This window comes from Erythrolamprus reginae, chromosome 1 (assembly GCF_031021105.1).
Source record: "Erythrolamprus reginae isolate rEryReg1 chromosome 1, rEryReg1.hap1, whole genome shotgun sequence".
NCBI lineage: Eukaryota > Metazoa > Chordata > Lepidosauria > Squamata > Dipsadidae > Erythrolamprus > Erythrolamprus reginae.
Window position 1 is genome coordinate 86,616,471 of NC_091950.1, and position 18,199 is coordinate 86,634,669.

At 39.8% G+C, this 18,199-nt stretch overlaps 1 protein-coding gene across 7 annotated transcripts in view; it reads right to left on the reverse strand.

The window, feature by feature from the left end:
- Window positions 1–1,558: 1,558 nt before the first annotated feature.
- The window catches only part of PLA2G4E (phospholipase A2 group IVE), a 60,754-nt gene continuing 44,113 nt past the window's right edge, over window positions 1,559–18,199 (reverse strand). For 6 of the 7 annotated variants that reach the window (XM_070757497.1, XM_070757545.1, XM_070757515.1 and 3 more), the window contains 8 exons: window positions 16,870–17,092; window positions 13,968–14,082; window positions 13,576–13,713; window positions 11,707–11,814; window positions 10,462–10,650; window positions 6,408–6,577; window positions 4,168–4,354; window positions 1,559–1,927 (listed from right to left, as the gene is read on the reverse strand). In XM_070757497.1, the coding sequence (XP_070613598.1) occupies window positions 1,713–1,927; window positions 4,168–4,354; window positions 6,408–6,577; window positions 10,462–10,650; window positions 11,707–11,814; window positions 13,576–13,713; window positions 13,968–14,082; window positions 16,870–17,092 (1,345 nt within the window). In that variant the 3' untranslated portion in view covers window positions 1,559–1,712. The remainder of the gene's footprint in view (window positions 1,928–4,167; window positions 4,355–6,407; window positions 6,578–10,461; window positions 10,651–11,706; window positions 11,815–13,575; window positions 13,714–13,967; window positions 14,083–16,869; window positions 17,093–18,199) is intronic. The other variant, XM_070757524.1, reaches the window with a different exon arrangement.

Sequence of the window (18,199 nt, forward strand, 5' to 3'; positions counted from 1 at the left end):
GTATGCTCTGGTTAGCAGTTTAATATTGCCAGAGAAGAAACTACGCAAGATTAGGTTAACAACTCTTATTGCCTTTTTGGCAATGGGCTCTGGCACTTAGGTCATTAGATATGAGTACTCCAAGATCCTTAACAGAGTGAGATTCGTCTACAAGGTTGTGTGCTCCAAGTTTGTATTTTGTGTTCTGATTCTTGCCAATGTATAAGACAGAGGATTTGTTGCTTGAGATTTGAAGTTGCCAGTAACCAAATCATTGTGATACATGGTAGAGGTCAGTGGCGGACAGCCACTTACCTTGCTACTGGACGATCCTCGGGGGCTGGCACAGGCGTGTGCGGTCCTGACACATGCATGTGTGCACCCTGTGTGAGATTTGGCTTCTGTCCATGTGTAGCAAGCCAAATTCCGCAAGATTTCAGCTATTTTCACCGATATTTTTGCTTCCGTGCATGTGCAGTAGCAAAAAATGGCAAAAAATCAACAAAATCTCATCAGCACAAGCGAGATTTCGGCTATTTTTGCTGCTATTTTTGCTTCCGTGTTTGTGCAGAAGCAAAAACCCGTGATTTTCACCCAAAATCTGTAGGTTGTGCCGTTCCCACGGGGGGAGGAGCCCTTGACTGCTCCAGGTCTTTTTCAAAGATAGAAGCATCATCAGTGGTGTTGAATAGCTTAACATCATCTTTGTTGTCTTGCTTCCTGGATAATATGTCCTTTTAGCTTTGGAAGATGGGGTCTCAGGGAGAGATATTTCTATATATCTTTTCCTAATAAAATAAAAACACAAGGCACAATGCCCCTGGCCAGAAATCTTTAATATTAATATTCCTGCATTCGCAGTTACCATGCACATGGTTTTCTTGTCCTCGCTACTAGTTGTGGAGATGTATACCATCATTTGGCATTCATCAAGGTGGCACCAGGAGAATAGGTTCACCTTCAATTTAGCTGGTTATCTTGACTTCCCACCCTTTATTCTTGTTACCTGGACATCTGCAGGACCACTTTCTCTAGCCTGAATCAGCCTGACCCACCAGACCTTTGAGGGAGAAATCTTCTGGTCCCACCCTTCTAGGAGGCGAGAAGAGTTGAAGTCAGAAGGCAGCCTTCTCAGTGGCAGCCCCTAACTGTAGAATGATCTCTTTGTGGAGATCAGACTGGAATCATACTTGATATCATTTTGAAGATTGTTAAAAGCTGAGCTTTTCCAGCACAAATTCCAGTGACACTTATGCACTATACCATCTTCTACTTGTTATTTTATGTTATAGATGGTTGTTAATTCTGTGGTGTTTTTTTTTAATGATGTAGTATTTAATTTTTTCAGTTCAATCGTGGCTGATTTTCAGAGACTGCCTGGACAAGTCCATCAGTTTACTTAGCAAGGTTTTTCAGAAGTGGTTTGTCATTGCCTCCTTCTTGGATTGAGAGAAAGTGAGTGGGCCAAGAACACCCAAGAAAAGAACATTGGTTAAAAACAGAAAGGAAGTGTCAAATCTATGCAACTAAAAAGGCAGCATGACCTTCAATTTCAGCTAAATAATTAAATCAGAAGCTATTTTTTAAAAAATAAAATGCATTTTATTTAGAAGTCTACCAGTTACAACCATTAACACATTAACATGTATTGGACACTTTATATACTCCTAAGTTAATAGGGGTTGATATCTTGGAACTGTGTTTAGCTCCAAAGCTTGTATTACTGATATCTATTACTTCTGATTCTTCTGATATTTTTTCCTCTGCACAGCAGCATGAAAGGCTTCAATGATCTTGTTTTCATTGTTGAGGATGTTGTATTCTGTTAATTTCACCAGTTTGTCAAAATTGTCCTCTGAGAAGCTCACCTCCCTTGTACCAAATGGTGAAAAGAAGCCGGAGACATCCACATTGCCCTCTTCCATATTTGTAGACGAACGTTGCACGCCTAAAATTAAAATACAAAAAAGCAACACTTCCATCAATAAACATAGGTTTAAAATAGGCGTTTCCAATCTAGTACCTTTCAGATTGTTGGATTTCAATTTTATTCCTGCTCAGGGAAGGTTGATCTAGGAGATGATTGTGAAGATCCAGTTAAATCAGTCACTTGACTCTGACAGATTTAGTACCATCAACCTTATTTAAACACTACCTATTATTTAATTATCTTCTATAAATATCATACTGGGATCCCTATAAATTAATTATCTGTAAAAGTACAAAACTACAGAATCGCAACAAAACTTCTCTACAATGACCATAGATGGAACCTAGTCTCCTCTGTTAAGCATGTAATGCACAACCAATAACACTAATTTCTCATAGAAATTCATTGGTCAGATTTATTTAAAGCAAAGAAGTTAGGTAATAGAATCTAGGAAACAATAATTATCTTGTTTAACAACCTAATTATCAGGAAAAACATTAAGACAGGTCTCTTTGATCCCTTTGACCCAACTGCCTTTTATGTTGAGGAAATATTGCTATCCCTTTGATTGATAAGATATTCAGGCCTTGCAATATTTTGTAGCCACTGTTCCTGTTCCCAGAAAATTCCATGACACTTGGGTATTTGAAGGAGTACAAGTAGAACCAATTCTTCCAGTATATTTAGCCAGGTGATGCTGAAGATATCTAAGAGTAATACAAGGAGGAGGGTGGTGATGCTGAAGATACCTAGGAGTAATACAAGGAGGAAAGTGTATATTTCCTATACACAGAACAGCTTTGTATCTTCAGAAATATTAATGATATCCTCCCCCACAATTTTTGAAAATGGAACTCTTTTGCAGATCTTTTAATGAAAGAGGAAGAAGGAAGTTACCAAGAGGTGTCACATTTATTGCTTAGATGGTTATGGTTAAGGTTGTGTATGTATCATGTATAAAATAAATAGTCTACTCAATGTCTAAAGGATAAGGGATATTTGCTTTGGTCTTCAGTAGCAAAAACAGTCACATTAGACTTTTGGACATAAATGCTATAATCTGAGCAAAATGTGACACCTTGAAATGATAAAAGTAAGTGTGTGTGAATTGTGTTCAACTCAACAATGCTAACATTTAAGATAACAAACTTCAAGCATCCATGGAAATGCTTGAATTGATATCTCCTGGTAATGCAAACTATTTTGCTTTATCAATATGGCATTTTGTAGTACCTCCTTCAATTTCAAGTGTTTTCCTTTGTCATCACATTAATCAGTGAAAATTGAGAACAAAAAGTGGGGGATGAAAAAGACTTGCTTGATTTGCAATTTAAATTTAGAATCATGCTAAATTTAGAACGATATCTGAGTATTATCATTTACCAAGCACAACTTATGACTTAGCATGATGACTTAGCTTGTTGAGCAAAACGAGAGATAAAACAAAGCATGATTTAGCATGATACACGAAGTCATATTGTCTACCATTATATAATAATAATAATAATAATAATAATAATAATAATAATAATAACAACAACAATAATAATAATTTATTAGATTTGTATGCTGCCCTTCTCCGAAGACTCGGGGCGGCTAACAACAATGATAAAAAATAATATTATAGTAGAACAAATGTAATATTAAAAAACATATAAAACCCTATCATTATTTAAAAAACCAAACAACAGATTCATACCAAACATAAAACAAAATATAAAAGAGCCTGGGGGAAAGGTGTCTCAACTCCCCCATGCCTGGCGGTATAAGTGAGTCTTGAGTAGTTTACGAAAGACAGGGAGGGTGGGGGCAATTCTAATCTCCAGGGGGAGTTGATTACAGAGGGCCGGGGCCGCCCCAGAGAAGGCTCTTCCCTTGGGGCCCACCAAACAACATTGTTTTGTTGACGGGACTCGGAGAAGGCCAACTCTGTGGGACCTTATCGGTCGCTGTGATTCGTGCGGTAGCAGGCGGTTCCGGAGGTACTCTGATCCAATGCCAGGGCTTTAAATGTATATACATTATTAATTGGAAGATTGGCTACATAATGAAGCCAATGAAGCCAAAAACAATTATTTTATTACTCTGCTTAAATGCAGGTGATACATGGTCAATTAATCTTTTGGATATAGTCATCACAATATGTGTAATAAATTAAAGAAGTATTTAAGTACAGTGGATAGATTTGAATTGTCTTAGGAGGATAATAACTACCTTATTATTCCATGCTGGGAAGCAAATATTCTTTCAGAACTTACCAGGTGCTTCAAATGATCTGAAAGTATCATTAGTCAGGGGGAAAAATAGCACTAAAGGAGCAGCTGCATTTTCTGTGTCTTCAAAAACATAACACTCCTTCAGGTTGTTTTTGTCTTCCTCGCTGATCTCTGTCTTGGGGAATGGAACTCCCAGCTCAGAGGCGTATTTTGAAAACTGGTCCAGATTCTATGTTTAATATATTGTCAAAAAGTGTCAAAATCAAGTATTAAGAAAAACTAAGTATGAACCAACAAATATAAATAAACAGAGCATTCAAACATCTGGTGCTGCATACATACATTTCATGGGAAGAGAACTACACTCCTCTGTTCACAACAGAATATCGTAAGCCACCAGGTATTAGGCCTAGAAAATTTAGAACTTCACTGCCTTTGATCTGATATAAGTGTAACATACAAAATTATCTGCTACAATGTCCTATCTGTCAATTGCTACTTCAGCTTCAACTGCAAAAATACAATAGATACAATAGATACAAACTTAATGTTAAACACTCCAGACGTGATTGCAAAAAAAATGACTTCAGAAAAAGAGTGGTCAAAGCCTGGAATACATTGCCTGACTCTACAGTTTCTTCCCTGGACTTCCGATAGGCCCGTTGGGGCATTTTTCACCCTCCTCAAGCTTTAGAAAAACCTCCAGAGCCTGTGGCTGGTGAAAAACAGGCCCAATGGCCTAATGGAAGTTCTGAAATGAACTTCTCGTAGGCCCATTGGCTTCCAGAGCCTGTGGATGGTGTAAAAGAGGTCCAATGGGCCTAACGGAAGTTCTGAAATGAACTTCCCGTAGGCCCGTTGGGCCTCCAGAGCCTGTGGATGGTGAAAAAGTGGTCCAATGGGCCTAACGGAAGTTCTGAAATGAACTTCCCATAGGCCCGTTGGATCATCCACAGGCTCCAGAGGCTTTCCTGAAGCCTGGGGAGAAGGAAAATGCCTCCCACCCTATGGAAGGCCAAAAATGAGCGCTGTAGTTGACATAGGACAATGCCTCATGTGCCTTTAGATATGGCTCAATGTGCCACCTGTGGCACACATGCCATAGGTTCACTATCACAGTCATATACTGTATCTCTGAGTATTCAGCTTCATATGAGTTAATATTTTAAAGTGGATTGTTAATCATAATAAAGTATAAACTACAAATCCTATATGTGAACTCTGGACAGCGATGGGCTACGAGCCAGAATGCCAAATTGCACTTGCCGCCACGGCTCGCAAGTTCTCGCAGGACCAGTGCGATTTTGCTGCTGCACCTGTGGAGGTAGCAAAATTGCACCCGTATTTCGGCGAGGTTTTACCTGTGGCTCCGTGCGCGATTTTGCTATCTCCACAGGTGTAGCAGCAAAATCACGCTGGTTCCGCAAAAATTTACAAGCTGCGGCGGCGAGCACAATTTAGCATTCCGGCTCACTCAGGACCAAAAAAATTACATAAATATTTAGAAACTTGGAAATAATATCCCAGGATCTGTCTGTGCAACATAAAAAACCCCAAATGGTAAAATCATAACTTTCTGGAACATCCTTATTGAAGATTTCTCAACATTTTCAAATATATGCACCTGCGATATTTGTACTATTTGTAGGAATTGATATATCTAGTCCATATTTAACAGATAGAAAACTGCTATAGTTACAATATAGTAAGAGAAGAAAAGCAGATGATGAATTATAATAGACTGCTTACAATCTAGAATACTGTAAAGCAGTGGCAAAATCCTTTTTTTTTACTACCAGTCCTGTGGGTGTAGCTTGGTGGGCATGGTGTGGCTTGGTGGATGTGTTATGGCTTGGTGGGCATGGCAGAGGAAGGATACTGCAAAATCCCCATTCCCTCCCCACTCCTGGGGGAAGGATATTGAAAAATCTCCATTCCCACACCACTCTGGGGTCAGCCAGAGGTGTTATTTGCTGATTCTCCAAACTACTCAAAATTTCTGCTACAAGTTCTCCAGGAAAAAGACCCCTATCCTATTTAGAATTAGCATACTCTGGGCTAGCCACATTCTTCATTAAAATAATTACTCTTTTCCCAAATAAACAAAACTCCAAAGCAATGTGAAACTTTGACTTTTAAAAAACATACATGCTAATTTGTTAGTACAAAATAGGCGAATATATCTCTTCTGAAATTAAGGCGCTCTTAAAATATCACGGAGTTCAGAGTTGCCTGAAATGCAAAAAAAATAAAAAAAAAATAAAGGAAGGATAGTCTCTTACAAAAGTCTGTGCTCCTCCACTATAATTTAAATGGAGTATAACATCCACTCTTCTTTCTGGCTTTAAAAGAGGTGGGTAGCTTGTATTGATGAAAAACCCAGTATCCACCAGAGACAAAGGTTGCTCTGCTGTTTCCATCAGCAGGTTAGGTTGACAGTCCAGCACAGAATCTGAAAAGCAGAGATTGCCAGTCAATATTCTCTTGGACCATTGGCTGCATTTAATATTCAAGGAGTGCTAAAATATATTAAAAAGTAAGGAGGGGTTAGACAACAACTTCATTTTGTTTATACTTATACCTTAAAATTCATTATAGTATAGTAAGTACAGTTATTTTCCAGCTATGTTTTAAATAACATTTTCCTCTTTTTATATTTAACATTGCAGAAAGGCAAAAAATTTTGAGGATGCAGCCCAAATTTTAGAAGCTTAAATGTTTATCAGGAACATACTTTTGTATGTACATACTTTAGAAGCTTAAATGTTTATCAGGGACATCCGGGACCTCCTTCTGCCGCATGAATCCCATCGACCGGTTAGGTCCCACAGAGTTGGCCTTCTCTGGGTCCCGTCGATGAAACAATGTTATCTGGCGGGACCCAGGGGAAGAGCCTTCTCTGTGGTGGCCCCGACCCTCTGGAATCAACTCCCCCTGGAGATTAGGATTGCCCCCACCCTCCTTGCCTTTCGTAAACTTCTCAAAACCCACCTCTGTCATCAGGCATGGGGGAATTGATCCCCCTGGGGCGTTCCCGCTTTGTGTATGGTATGTATGAGATGCATGATTGTCTTTTATATTAAGGTTTTTAAGTGTTTTTAAGTGTCAGATTTGTATTGTTTCTGTTGTGAGCTGCTCCAAGTCTACGGAGAAGGGCGGCATACAAATCTAATAAATGAAATAAATAAATAAATATGACTATCATATGCTTCTAAGCCTCCACGTTGTCTACATTTGTTCTAGAAAGTGCCTGTATGAAATAGATATTTGAAATATTCCCTCTCCTAGCTTCCAAATTTCCTATTTACTAGCTTTCTTTTGTAGTTCCCAAGTCCTGTAATTTTAAACAACTTCGTTCCTTAAAAAGTGGCATCTTTGGAAGAGGACCACAACAATATCCATCAGTTATTTTGTTCATTTGTTTACTAATAGATCATAGTGTGTTGTTATTAAAGCAAATGGAGCTTGATTAAAGCAGGTACCTCAAAAAGGTGGGCTAGAATCAGTTATAATCCTGTATAGGCCTTGAATCCTGTATAGGCCTTGAAGTACATAACAGCATCTATAGTATTAGTTACTATTTGAGCAAGGGTCTATAGATTGACTATACTTAGATTAAATTCTAAGTGGCAAATGACTATATTTTATTTCTGTTTTATTCTAAAGAATTAGGGTAGATGGGGTGCTCAGGGAGGGGTCGTACCTCTGGCATAGGAACATGTTGTGTCCTTTTACAGCAGCTCTTTTAGGGCAGCTTGTTCACCTTTGGTCCCAACCTGTCACTCAGCTCCCACCTAGTAGCTGTAGCATGCACAGCAGCCACACCACGGGCAACAGCTTTGACAGGCTGGCTAAACCAGGCTGAGAGTAGTTGCTGGGTCATTGACCTTTGGCAAGATAGGGACTTGTCTATCCCAAACATGTGAAAACAGATTCCAGCAGACTGAGCGGATGAAACCTAGAATAGGTCAATGGTCATGAAGACAATCTCTACAAGCGATGTGGTATGCTAAGAGCACAGCAAGACACAGAAGATGCCCTGGTCAACTACTAGGAGAAGGGAAACTCTGACTGCAAACATCCACTGCTTTGTGGTCATCATTGGAAAAGGCTTCAGGAGGAAAAATCTGGAGCCAAAGTCCCGGAAGCAGATAGTGACTGTGTACAGCCACATTCTGATACCTCCTGTGATGTAGCTGGAACCAATTGCATTGGCCTTTGCCATTCCATGGGATAATTTCAGAGATGTGGAGAGGAGGGATCTGCTGTTTGGGTAATACAGGGTGCGTTCCAAAAGTAATGCAATTTTTTAAAAAAGTAATTTATTGAACAGATTTGCACAAACACTGAAAATTCTTCAAAGTACTGTCCTTAGGCCTCTACACATTTTTTCCAGCGACTCTGCAATGACCAGTAAATGCCCTGGAAGGCGTCTTCGGGGACTTTTCACAAGGTCTTCATCACGGCTGATTGGATCTCTTCTATGGATGAAAAACGGGTTCCTTTCAGGACTGCCTTAATCTGAGGAAACAAAAAGAAGTCTGCTGGGGTGACATCAGGACTAGGGGGAGTGGGGCAGCATTGGCACCTGGTGTTTGGCCAGGAACTTGTATACTTGTAACGCATTGTGGCAAGGCGTGTTGCCACAATGGAGTTGCCAGGTAACGGAGATGTCTTTTTTCGTCCTGATGACCCTTTTTCGAGTCTGTCCAGCACATCCACGTAGTAGGCAGAACAAACTCCTTTACAGTCAAAAAAGACAATAAGCATTGTTTTCACTTTTGATTTGCTCATTCTTGCCTTTTTGGGCTCGGGGGACTGGTCAGTGTGCCACTCAGAGCTTTGGCGTTTTGTTTCTAGGTCGTATTCAAAAGCCCAGGTTTCATCACCAGTGATGACGTTGTCCAAACAATCAGGTTCAATTTCTATATGTTGCAAAAGTTCACTTGAAATTTTCATTCCATTTTTTTCGTGGCACGGTCAGCATGCAGTGGTTTACAATAACTGATGTCCTGCCACTTCCACAGCTTGGAGAGCACTGAGACTGGTTTTGCGGCAAAGCTTAGTGTCCCTCGCACCTACTCCAAGTGCTTCAGTCCCACTCCGACCAATAGGAGCGGTGCAGGAAATTCAATTGCATTACTTTTGGAACACACCCTGTATCTATCCTCCATACTAACCTATCCAGGCTTCATGCTCTGGGGAGTCCAGAGCATGATACTATGGTCTTTCGAGACCAAAGGATGACAATGCAAATTGTATAGAATTACAACTATGATCTGATCAGAAAATTGTGTCCTGACTAAGTCAAATACAATTCAGCAAACATAATTATCTGCCAGCCCAATGGAATTTTGCATGTGTGAATACAGGAAATGGTGCATTAGTGAATCATGTAATTGATCCATCCGTTGATGATATGGATATCAACCAGCAGAGGTTCTCCAAGATTTTAAGCAGCCCTTCCCAAAAATGGTACAGAATGATTTATGTACTTCTGTATTGCAAAGGTTCTTATATATTAACTTACTTGGAAGATAACTAAATATTTTTACTGATATCAGTAAATTGCACTTCTATTTCATCTTATAATATTAATATACTATTTGTAAATTAAATCTAGTGTTTGAATTTCAATTATTTATTTTGAAACTTTTTAAATCCCATTTTTCAAGTGAAAGAGAATTAAGCAGCAGAAGTATTTTTAATCCTGAAAAATTGGAGAAGGGTTTTGTAGAAAATAGACACGTAGATATTGTTTTCAAATATTATGATGATGGCATAAGCATCTGTGTCCTATATTGAAGAGAAATGTAAAGTACATGGGTTGTTGTTGTTATTGTTGTCAAAGTACCAAACCCAAAATTAAAAATAGCAGCTACTACAGTAGTCTGGGAGATGCATCTATCTTTTTGTGTTGCACCATCATAGTGGCGAACTTGACTTTTAAAATCATTCCCTACAAATATTCCCATGAATACAACATGCAGTATGCAAGTAAAGTACTATATCATCTAAACAGAAGCAGCAAAAGATGCTCAAGTCATTTTTCATTTAATATACTGTATATATATTGCCATTCCATTTCCAAAATGTCTTTGATGGAGCAAGTAGTCAGGTTCAGATTGAAACGGTCCTTCCGTTAGGCCTTGTGAAGCAGAACTTCAACAAATTACTAGATCCTTTAACACTAAGCTACATTATTCTTTGTGAAATGTGGAAAGAAAATATCACCATTCACAAGTGTGGAACTGGCTAGCTACATGCTAGTTAAATATTATGCCAACAACACTTTGTGACGCCAAGATAAATCACAATGTAAATTTAATACTGTGCCTTTCCATGAAGAAAAATGAACATTTTTCAAATATTTGTCATGAAACTGAAAGCCCCTCAGGAAATTAGGATATTCTGCTATTGTTGGTCGTCCAGTTAAGACATCTCGGACAGCAGAGGAAAACTGACTTTGGTAAGTGAGCAGGCAAGAGTCCAGCTCATGTGGCTTTGAAGGTAGAAGAGAATCATCTGTAAAAGACAGAAAGAACTGTTCATGACTTTTGAATGTGAGCACCATTAAAACCACAGCTTATAGGAGGTCCAACAGATTATGCCAAAGTTTTGTGCAGAAAGAGGGTTCTCAATGTTTACATTAAAAAGTTTGTTTGTTTGCTTGTTTGCTTGCTTGTTTGTTTGTTTGTTTTTGTTTGTTGGACTTATATGCCGCCCTCTCTGAAGATTACTATGTGCATAATAAATACTGCAGTGGGGAAAAATATTACAGTGGCAAAAATCTTGTAGAGTCGTGGACTGTCAAAGAGAAAAAATAGATGTGGAGGTGATTAGGGATGGTTATTATTACAGCTTTCCAAAGTGACCAACCAGAATGTGACTTAGTTGTCAAATTCCTGATAGTATGACAATGGTATCACTAGAAAACAGAGCCTCTAAAATAGGATTACTAGAAGAACATACCTTTTCTAGTAGGCATGTAATATGAAAAGAAGAGGTCTTTAGCATATCCAGTCAAAAGATGCATGGTCAAAGAGACAAGGGAAAGACTGGCTCAAAATCTTGGCAAACCATGGTTTATCACTGGTTGATGAAGGGCATATATATATAAGCTGTAATGACTTGTAGGTGGAAACCCAAGATATATTCAGATAAACAACTACCACTGCAAAGATGTATAGAGGTATACTGGGATTTAATTTCCAAAATTCACAGACTGCATGGAAAGCATCTGCTTAAGAAAATTTAATTTAAACAACATATTTCAAACAAGCAATGGTCTCATGTATTCCGACCATATCTGGAGATAAAAACAAAAGATAATTTAAAAATTGTCTTTTGGATGGGCATGGGTTAGGCATGAAAAGGACTATGTATTTCACTCTACTTGTCAAAATAATGGAGAAAACTTTGCAAGCATTTCCAAACTTATCTAAACTGAAATCAATAAAATCAATACAGAAACATATCCCTTATTACTGAGATGAACTTATTAATTTTAATAAAGGTAGGAGAACAATAACAAATTTACCAACTAGGAAAGACTAGAACGAAAAAAAGAAATAACTTTACCAATGTCTTGTATTCTGTCTCTGGTCCACCTATACCAGAATTCTTCTGAGTCATGAGCTACATTCCAGAAATAGATTAAATCCAAAGAAAAGATGCTGCTCCACATACCTGTCATATATATTTAAATATTTGGTTTAATAAATGTAAATAAAGTCTTAAATTGATTATGTCAAAATGTAATTGTTTCATTTCCACCGCACTCAAAATTTCTGCTTGCAGCTTTTACCCTCATTCTGACTTTCGAGAGCAAAGGATGCCAATGGTCTGGGATGGTCACATTTTTGCAATTGTAACTATGTTTAAATCTATCCATATGTTCTGAAATTAAAGAATTGTCATCATGTCTTCTGACTGCTACTTGGTGTTTATTCTGCCAGACATTTGCCTATTTGGCCTATGTAGTGGTTGTTGCAATCCTGACAGTGTGTGTTTGTTTGTTTGTTTGTTTGTTTGTTTGTTTGTTTGTTTGTTTATTGGACTTTTATGTCGCCCTCTCTGAGGACTCAAGGCAGCTTACATCATGTAACGGAACAATATATAACATCCTAAATCCAATTAATTTAAATTTATAATCTAAAAAACCCAAAAAAGACATTCAGTCAACTTACTCTCAACACATTCGTTGGCTAGGAGACTATGGTAGATGATTCCATTCTTAACTTCTAGGGTTGTTGGGACTTTTGGTTTGCTTAGGATTTTTGAAGTTTTGTGCTATGCTAATTCTATGTTGTTGTAGTAGTCTGCTGGTGGTTTCTAAGATATGATTGATGTGTGGCAGTGTAATTCTTTTTAGGATTTGTGTTGGTTGCACTTTTTTGGGTTGAGTGCTCTTCATAAAGTCTTTGTTTGTTTGTTTGTTTGTTTGTTTGTTTGTTTGTTTGTTTGTTTGTCAAACATGTACAAGATAGAGGTATAGGCAGTGTGGGCAGCAGGCAGGTTGGGGTGGAACGCTGTTCCACCAGCAGAAATGAAGCTGTGTGCCCAGCTCCAGCTGACTATCCCCCCTCCCATCCTCTTCCTCCTTCTCAGAAAGCAACAGTGAGACCAACACCGGCAGGAGTTGCAGGGGGGCCATTTCCTTCCCCCTCTTTTCTCAACAGTTGACTGGCACCCATTCGCCTAGCTACCCAGCCTGAGGCGGGGGGGGCGACCCAGGAAGGAAACGCAAAGCTAATTGTCACCCCAGAGAGCAACGCTGGTGAGGTTGTAAGTCGAGTACTTAACAGTTCACTTGAACGATGTTGATCGTTCAAGCCACTCCCACCTGGTCACATGGCTGGCAAGCCACTCCTACTCAGTCACATGGCCATCAAGCCACACCCACAAAATAAGCCACAACCACACTGTGGCAGTAAAAACTTTGGCTGCCCATTACTGGGTATAGGTATAAACATAAACAAGGGAAGTAAATACAGATAAATGGGGACAGTAAGATAGGGGTGGTAGGTTTATGTATGCACCCTTTACGGACCTCTTAGGAATGGGGTGAGGTCCACAGTAGACAGTTTGAGGTTGAACCTGTGAGAGTTTGAGGATGTTTTTGTTGGAATATGTTGTATAGCTGCTCTATTTCCTTTTTCTGCTGTTCCAGGTTGCTGCAGTTTGTCTGGGCTCGTCTAAATAAAGTCCTGACCTGACTTCTTTTGTGGGAGAGTGTGTAGTGGAGAGTCAGGGGTTACTGTTTTTTATTGTTTTATGTTGGATTTTTTATTGTTTGTAAGCCACCCAGAGTCACTGAGAATGAGTGGGAGGCTATATAAATATAACAAACAAACAAATAAATTTCTTGAGAAAAAGTAATGTAGGCAATTTACAACATTGCACTAATAGCTTCCTTTTATTTACAGTATGGTTTACTTATTTATTTACCTTGCATGAAACAGATCCGAATTTCTGGGAACTTCTTCATCAGTCGCCCCATGAAAAATTCATTCCCAAAATCTTCTGAACGGATATAGGCACCATATTTCATACTCCCCACCTCATAAGGAGTGAATTCTAGCCATTCTGGAAGCACAAGTCGCCCGTTAATATATCATTCAAAATTACAAAATTAACCAAAGGACATAAGCCGTTCTTTCTTTTGTATGTGCTTTGCCCTGGGAGTGGGAACTTTACCTTACTCTAGGAACTTGTTCCCGTCTCTGAGAATTTGTTCCATTCTAAGGTGAAAAAATTCTCACCTATTTACATTTTAGTATTAAACAAAATGTTAATACAGAATAATATGACTCAATATATACCAGAGTTCACAGCATTACCTTTAAAATCTTGAGCACTGTAGTTGTCTTTTAGGTTGACTGCCAAGTAAATAGGGAAAGGATTCTGACCTTCATTCACAGCCATGCGCTGATCAGAAAGAGTGTGATTATCTTTCTTTGACAGAGGGAGAAAAATATATATGTTGACCAGAAAGGTGTCCACAGATGTCCCAGTTTTATTAGAGGACTCACTCTGAATTTTAACATAACAAACATACATAGAGTCCTTCTCTATTTGTTATACCATAAACAAGATAGAATGGAGTAGGGAAGAATTAATAATAAAAATTTAATAATAATAATTTATTAGATTTGTATGCCGCCCCTCTCCGAAGACTCGAAGCGGCTCACAACAGTATATAGGAACTTACATATGTATATATTACCTGTATATAGGAACTTACATATGTTATATATATATTGTTAACCCTAATGTAAGAACACTGGAAGAGGCTTGGTATACTAAATGTGAAGATAATCTAACAAAACATTCCCACCAACAGCAAATATTTCCAGGTGGTTCAAAAGCAGAATGTTTAAACCAGCTGCCTTCTCTCACTGCCCATGCATGCAACTTTTAATCCTGAACATAAGTACTGTATATGTGGCTAATAATCATTTTGAGAGATGAATCTTTCATATATTTGTTATTATCCATTTTGAAAACCCTCTCAGCTTGTGACATGGCTTATCTAACTTCCATAAACAACTGAACTGTGTATGAAGAAGGACTTTCCTATTAGGCTACTTCTTTTTCAAAGCATAGTCTACGGAGAGGGGTGGCATACAAATCTAATTAATGATAATGATAATGATAATGATAATGATAATGATAATGATAATGATAATGATAATGATAATGATAATGATAATGATAATGATAATGATAATGATAATGATAATGATAATGATAATGATAATGATAATGATAATGATAATACATCCATTGCATGCAGAATGCAACTGTGTGAGCAGTCATGGGATTATCCAGACATGTCCCCATCTCTCCAACACTTCACGGTCTGCACTGGCTGCCAATTGGTTTCCGGACTCAATTCAAAGTGTTGGTTATCACCTATAAAACCAGATTACTTACAGGACTGCCTCCTGCCGCATGAATCCCAGTGACTGGTTAAGTCCCACAAAGTCGGCCTTCTCCAGGTCCCGTCAACTAGACCAGTGTTTCCCAACCTTTTTTGATCCGCGGCACATTATTCATATTTTCAAAATCCTGGGGAACACTGAAAGGGGGGGCGGGGGGGGCGGGGTGGGGTGGGGCTAAAGAAAAGTTTGGACAAAAATACCCTCTCTTCCTCCCTTTTGCTCTATTTCTCCCTCTTTCTCTCTTTTCCTTCCTTCCCTTCTTTCTCTCTCTCCACCCCTCTTTCTTTCTTTCTTCGTCTCTTTTTTGCTCTCTTTCTCTCTCCCTCCTTCCCTTCCTCTATGTCTTTCTCTCTCCCTTGCTCTCTCTCTGTCTCTCTGTCTCTCTGTCTCTCTTGCTATCTCTTTCTTGCTTTTCTCTCTCTCTCTTGCTCTCTCTCTCTTTCACTGTCTTGCTATATGTCTCTTTCTTTCTCTTTGCCTCTCTTGTTATCTCTCTTTCTTTCTCTCTCTTTCTCTCTCTCTGTCTCTCTTGCTATGTCTCTCGTTCTTTCTCTTTCTCTTTCTCTTTCTCTCTCTCTCTGTGCCTCTCTTGCTATGTCTCTCTTTCTTTTTCTCTCTCTGTGCCTCTCTTGCTATGTCTCTCTTTCTCTCTCTCTTTCTCTTTCTCTCTCTCTCTGCCTCTCTTATATGTCTCTCTTTCTTTCTCTCTCTCTCTCAGCTGACTGCAAGCGGGAGCCCTGACGGCGGCAGCTGGATGTGCTGCTGGACACCGTATATGCCAGGCCCGCAGCGCCAGCATGTACGACGTCCAGCAGCACATCCAACCGCCACCATCAGGGCTCCCGCTTGCAGTCAGCTGAGAGAGAGAGAGAGCGCTCCCTCTCACCGCCGCCATCTCCCTGCAACTGCCTGCGGCCGCTGCGGCCACCCCCCCCCCCCCCCCGCTCCCATTGCCAGTGCCCTCCCGCCGGGCCATAAAGGACACTTGCCGTCGACGCCAGAGAAGCTCCAGCTGGGCGGGGCGCTGCCGGTACTTCCGTCCTGGGGCTCCCGCTCACAGCTGTCAACCGGCTCCTGCTCGATGCCGCGGTTTCGGTGCTCTCCTGCTGGGCCCCAAAGAAGGAAGGCGGGGAAAAGGCGCGAAGAATGGAGCTCTCCTTCTTCCTGCCTTCCTTCTTTGGGACCCAGCAGGAGAGCGCCGAAAACCGCGGCATCGAGCAGGAGCCGGGGGACAGCTGCGAGCGGGAGCCCCAGGACGGAAGTACCGGCAGCGCCCCACCCAGCTGGAGCTTGGCGGCACACCTGGCCATGTCTCGCGGCACACTAGTGTGCCGCGGCACACCGGTTGGGAAACGCTGAACTAGATAATGTCATTTGACAGGACCCAGGGGAAGAGCCTTCTCTGTGGGAGCCCCGGCCCTCTGGAATCAATTCCCCCCAGAGATTCAAGTTGCCTCTACCCTCGCCACCTTCCATAAGAGTCTAAAGACTCATTTATGCCGCCAAGCTTGGGGTCATTAGATTCTATCCCCTGGCCAATGAATGTATAGTGGGCTTGTTTGAATGGACATGTGTGTATGCTAATAGGCTTTTTTAGTTTTTTAAATGTAATTCTTTATTTTAATTTACTTAATCATATCTCAATGTATACTGTTTTTATATGTTGTAAGCCCCCTCAAATCTTCGGAGAGGGGTAGCATATAAATTTAATAAATAACAACAACAACAACAACAATAATAATAATAATAATAATAATAATTGCATAAATTTCCCAATTAATTAATATGAAGGCATTACCTCATCATGAAACATGGACTCAATGATGAGGCCCCAGAGATCTATAAAGGAAGTGTTATGTCCTTCTTTGATTCTTTGACTAAGCTCATCATAATAATACTTCAGTTTATCAATAGAAAAACAGTTAATTTTAGATTTGGTCACTTGTCTTCGGGCTTTGTTAATGGCTTCTTCTAGATACTTCTGTGACCAGTCAGAATCTTCATATAATTTGCACATGGTCCTAAGTTTTTATTGAAGACAATAACAATAACATGTAAGAGTAGCATGGAACAGACAGCATAGAAACCTTACTTTCAGGAACAGTGACACTATTGTTAGGTTTAAATATAATTTGGGTTACAATAATATTAATAATAATAACATACAATAATGTTCCTCTGCTTTTCTTCCTCAGGGCTTTCCAAGAAGTGGGGACAGTGATCCAGGGCTTCCTGTTGTGGTTGGCTCTGGCCCAGCTCCTGCCCCAGGGAATGGGGAGGTGGATGCGGGGGAAAATTCAACATGTCACAGGCCTGTGTTATTGCCAACAGAATCAGTTCAGAGTTTAGTTTCCTCGGACGAAGAAGAAGGTGGGAGTGACTCAGCAGAGGAGGGCTTGGCACACAGCCCAGGCAGTCAATCACCCTTATCTTCCTTTGATTCAGATGATGACGTTTTGGACCCACGCAAGTGCAGAATTATGCATAGAAGAGACCAAGTAAGAACATATTACAGGAAATAAGGGAGGCCACCTGTGTTTGGGTGGGGCTCTAGTAATTAGGGCTGCTGCTATAAATAGCAGCATGTGGGTTTGGCTGTTGTGGAAGAATATCTGATCGGAATTCGTCAGGAATCTTTTGTTGCTGGACTTTGTTGCTTTTTCACACCTTGGAAACCAAAGCAGAGCAATTGTATGTATGTGTGTGTGTGTGTGTGTGTGTGTGTGTGTGTGTCTCACTTCGTTGGAAGAAGAAGGGGTGTGAAGTTTCTTCACAGCTGCTAGCTAAGTACTTAATGACTGCTTAAGGGAAATTGCACAGATTACCCAGTTTTTTGGGGGAAGAGTGCTCTTTGCAATACAAAAAGAGTGCTTTGTTTATTTTGAATTTTATGATAAAGGACATTGTTTTGAATTTTCAAACGTGTGCGTGTCTGAAATTTGTACCCTTGAATTTTCGGGAGGCTCCTATCAGAGACCCCAGCAAAACAGCTCCCCATATGGATGGGGTAGCATTCTAAATATAGTATCTGAAATGCCACCTAACATTGTCCCCTGAGTGTCATAGTACTTTTTATTTAAGTTGATAATAGTGATCAATTATACTGAAATTGCAGTATTTTGGTTTTT